General features: G+C 32.9%; 1 protein-coding gene across 1 annotated transcript; it reads right to left on the bottom strand.

The window, feature by feature from the left end:
* Positions 1 to 794: 794 nt before the first annotated feature.
* LOC111908255 (caffeoylshikimate esterase) lies at positions 795 to 4028 on the bottom strand. The gene is made up of 8 exons (XM_023904086.2): positions 3559 to 4028; positions 2971 to 3000; positions 2761 to 2887; positions 2536 to 2682; positions 1997 to 2127; positions 1785 to 1922; positions 1613 to 1711; positions 795 to 1242 (listed from the first exon to the last, which is right to left on the bottom strand). Exons 1-8 carry the CDS (start codon positions 3691 to 3693, stop codon positions 1024 to 1026), a joined length of 1026 nt encoding a protein of 341 aa, XP_023759854.1. The 5' UTR covers positions 3694 to 4028; the 3' UTR covers positions 795 to 1023.
* Between the last annotated feature and the right edge of the window lie 364 nt (positions 4029 to 4392).

The following is a 4392-nucleotide window of genomic DNA, read 5'->3' as shown; positions in this document are numbered from 1 at the left end:
TCTTCAAAGGTCTTCAGACCCCATTTTAACCTAAACAAAAAAACATAGGCCATCAATTTTTTTTTTTTTTTTTGCTGAAAATGCATTTTTAATGTTTATGACATGAAATTAAGTTTGAAAAATCAATTTATTTTAACAGCTGCAGATGTTAAAAACAATCAATCTTCTTATTTCAGACTGCAGACATTTGGTCCACCTCTTCTGCTGCAGATGTTTGCAGATGTGGTCCGCAGACTACAGACATTTTTGCTTAAAAAAACAAACAACACCTTACTCTATTTCCACCAAAGAGTTTTTTGCCTAGCAGTATTAAGGTGTTGAAAAGATATTTCTCCTCCAAAAGTAGAAGGTTTAAGTCCCATCATGGATAAAAGAAGTAGGATTTAGCGGGTGCATGGTAGATTTTCCAAAAAAAAAACAAAAAAAAAAAATGAAGCCATTCCGATTGAATTGGGTATTTACTCCATTTCATGCGGGTTACTATATTTCAAACAATCAATTGAAAATTGAAGTTTCTATCTACACAAATTTGCAATTTTAATTTTGTAAACTTAGGTTTGTAATTTTAAACTCATGTTTCCATTAGAATTTGTGTAAACTTATATGTGCAATTTTAAAATCTAGAGTTTCTATATTCGTAAAAATTGTCTTTGTAAAGGAGAAAAATCCCAGATTATAAGATGTATCGACCAGCTTAAGGATTGAAAGAATTTATACTTTGAACCGACCTGACTTGTATTATATATACGTATGCATCCAATGATCCAAGTATACGTGCATGAAGTCATGAGAAATAGCATGTTAAACAATTATTTTCCATTGCTTAATTAACTATAATAAAAGTGTTATGTTATATACATTGCTTCGAAAAAGCCTATAGATACAATAAGGTCTAAAAATTAATTACAACAATGGACATTTATTTTTCAAATAAAACTTTACACTTCACAAGTTTTGCTACTTCAGTCGTGACAAAAAGTTATCTTCTTATTTTTAAAATTTCAGTATAGCTTCATGAACAAATTACTTTTTAGTAGTATGTTCGTCGAGCCAAGTGATAATATCAGTAAGAACCCGAGTAATGATCTCATCAGGTTCCCCATCCATTAATGAATGCCATGCATCATCATATAAGTTATATTTCTTGTCTGGACTCTTTGCTTTTTCATGCAAAGCTTTACTCACAGACGGATCTGTCACCATATCAGCTTTTCCATGCAATATCAATAATGGCAACGAAACCTGTAGCAATAACATGACTTAATGGGTAATGATGTCTGCATGAATATGGATAAAACTTTGTATACATAAGATATGTTTCTTTTCTAGACTAATATCATTACATTCAAAAAACTAAATTTTACAATATTCTATCAATTTTAATGTGAGAGGAGTTGGTAGGAAAAAAAGGAATAAGGGAAAATAGGTAAAGGGTTAGTGTCTTAATAGCATTAAGCCAAGTTGTGTTTTTGCTTAACCCATTAAATCATTATGTCCGGATTAAATAAAAAAGACACAGTCCCCAAGACTTATGTGTAAACTCTTCCACTTATATAAAGTCCTCATTGTTTAACGAGTTGTTAGGGTAATTAGTTATATAAAAAAAACATACGTTTTCAAGTTGACTTTCAATCTCTTGTGTTGTCTTTAAAAGTTCCATAGCTGTTCCCAAACGTGGTTTATCCTTGTAACCGATAACATTATAGTTTGGCTACATACAATAAAACCGTAAAAAAGTTAAAATAGTTTTCGATACAATATAAAACCACAAAAATTAAACAAACCAGATGCTTCTTTTTAGGGTCTCTGAATGCCATATCACCGAGATCCTTTTGTGGAACAAGCTTCATCTTTGGCATAACCTTCGCCATACCTATGAGAAATTTTGTTACTGCCCATGGTGGGACCACATCGTCTGCAATCTACAATACATTTAATTCATTATCTTATAATAATATGTTGTAATTTGGATACGAAGGCAAGGGTAAAATAGTACTTTGCACATTGGAGCAACAAGGACTGCACCCGTCCAGAACGTTGGTTGTTTAAGGTGCACCTTTAGAGCCACGGCTCCACCCATTGATTGCCCGAGCAAGAATCTTGGAAGATCACGTATTTCGGGATTTTCTATAACCCCATAAATTATATAGTATGAATTTTAATTAAGTAAATCTTAGTACCTATATATACCAATGACTTCTGACACATGACAAGAAAGAACACAACAGGTTGTCGACTTCTGCATGCATTCAACATGCATGCATTGACACAAGGACTAGAATAAGATAAACTTTAACTTTTTGTTCTACCAAAATTAGTTGGAAGGGTGGGACCATGGGACACGGACTCACACTGGATCTTGTATTTGTGGAAAAGACGAAAATGTCATTTTCATACTTATTATCAGATAGTTCTAGAAAGTTTGTCTAGTTATATCCAGTCTAGTACAGACTAGTCCAATCATGTCATATCCTGTCTTGTCTTGTTCTGTCATGTGTAACATGTGAGTTTTAAGATTTAATCCGAAATTCATACCTAAGACTTTTGAATAATGTTCTACAACATCATCTACTAGAGCATCAAAGCTTGGAATATAGCAATGAAGACCTTCCGAAAGGCCAAGTCCCGGTAAGTCCATGGCAAAAACCGCATATCCACATGAAGCAAACTTTCGAGCAATTCCTATAAGCATCAAAATATTTGATGTCTTCAAGAAAACCGATTTCTTCTACTAGTTGTTAACTTGTAATGAACACATACCTTCAAAGAAAAATGTGCAAGTGTCTCCATAACCATGGCAATAGCAAATTACAGCTTTGGGAGGTTGTGCCCCCGGAAACCAACTTTTTGAGAAAATTTCTATCCCTTTAGAGTTCGTCTCATATGACTAGAAAAAACAGGGGAAATATAACTCTTCAAAAGTAATTGAAGGCATAGCACTAGCATTAACATAAAGTTTAATAATATTACCTCCTTTGTCTTCAATCCTTCGTATTTTGTCTGAAAAATATTTGAAAGTAAGAAGTAAGTGTCATTCCAAGTGTATCCGGCTCTCATACATGCAACAAAATACAATTACATGAACCATGGATCCTAAAAATGGGATGCATATCAAGAAAGGCTGAAAGGATGAAATTCCTAGAGAAAAATTCGAACTTTTTGTGAATATGGTAGACCATTTAAGCTATTTTGTTTAGTAAAAAATATTAATTGATAAAATAAGGTCAAATTTGGAAACATTAGTCGAATTTGGGATTACAATCTCCTCAAAATTGAGGCAATTGAGGCACAATTTTGAATCTAAAGTTTCTGGCATCCATTGTTGGTGTAATAAAGGCATGGAAATTAAGAAGATTGGGGCTTTATGTACTTGTTGCCACCCCACATGAGTTTTCTATTGTTTAATTAAATCCATCAATAAAATGCATTCAATAACATCTCACCCACAATACCTGTGACATCCATTAATCAATCGATATATGCATTCGACAACATCTCAATTCACTTAAAATCATCATATTCTGAAATAAAAATCGAAACTTTGATGAAAATAATTACGTTGAACAAGATATGATCGATGTTAAGCTGAATATCCTTGAAGGCCTCACGTGCAGTGCGCCTCTCTTGCACGCAATCCATATTGGCATTGAGAATTTCCTGTAATTCAGGTGTTAATTCTACGCCCTTCAACATATTAGCAGCTGGAATAAGGAATTCTTCTTCCTCCTTATCGTTGGTGAGGGAAGTAAGACCCTAACCCTAAAATCTAACGTAAAACGAAGAATTCAAAAGAAGAATTGGAGTTGGTAGGGGTAAAGAGATATGATGATGATTGATGGGGTTCGTTGTTATGATTTCCGTGAATCAAGTGAAACCCCCTGGTAAACTTTCCAATTCTCAATGTCAGATGTTGATTAAAGTTACCCAACCTGGCAATCTAAAGTCATAAAAAACAGAAACGCAATCTCATTATCTTGATGACTGATTCAAAATCGCCGAGCTACATTAGGAATTTCGAAATTTTTAGAGGTAATTAAAAACGGTTGCAATTTTGTGATTCGACTATTAAACCGACTATTTGCTTCGTTAACCATAATTTTCAATTAAAAAATGAATTAGGCAAAACTATATAAACTAACTCTTACAAATGAGTAATTTATTAAAAATAATAATTTTTTTTATGAAATTTATAAAATGACTACTTACTCCAAAATCCTTATAAATGAGTAATTTATTAAAAATAACAAACATTTTATGAGATTTATATAATGACCATTTATTTCAGAATATGGTATTCTGGAACACTTATGACCATTCCAGAGTTGATGGTGGTTGGTAAGTATCAGGTCTGAAATCTGACACAAACGTTTCGGACTAAAAAAACGTATTCTG

Source organism: Lactuca sativa, chromosome 2 (genome assembly GCF_002870075.4).
Source record: "Lactuca sativa cultivar Salinas chromosome 2, Lsat_Salinas_v11, whole genome shotgun sequence".
Taxonomy (NCBI): Eukaryota; Viridiplantae; Streptophyta; class Magnoliopsida; order Asterales; family Asteraceae; genus Lactuca; species Lactuca sativa.
This window is presented reverse-complemented; position numbering and strand designations above follow the sequence as displayed.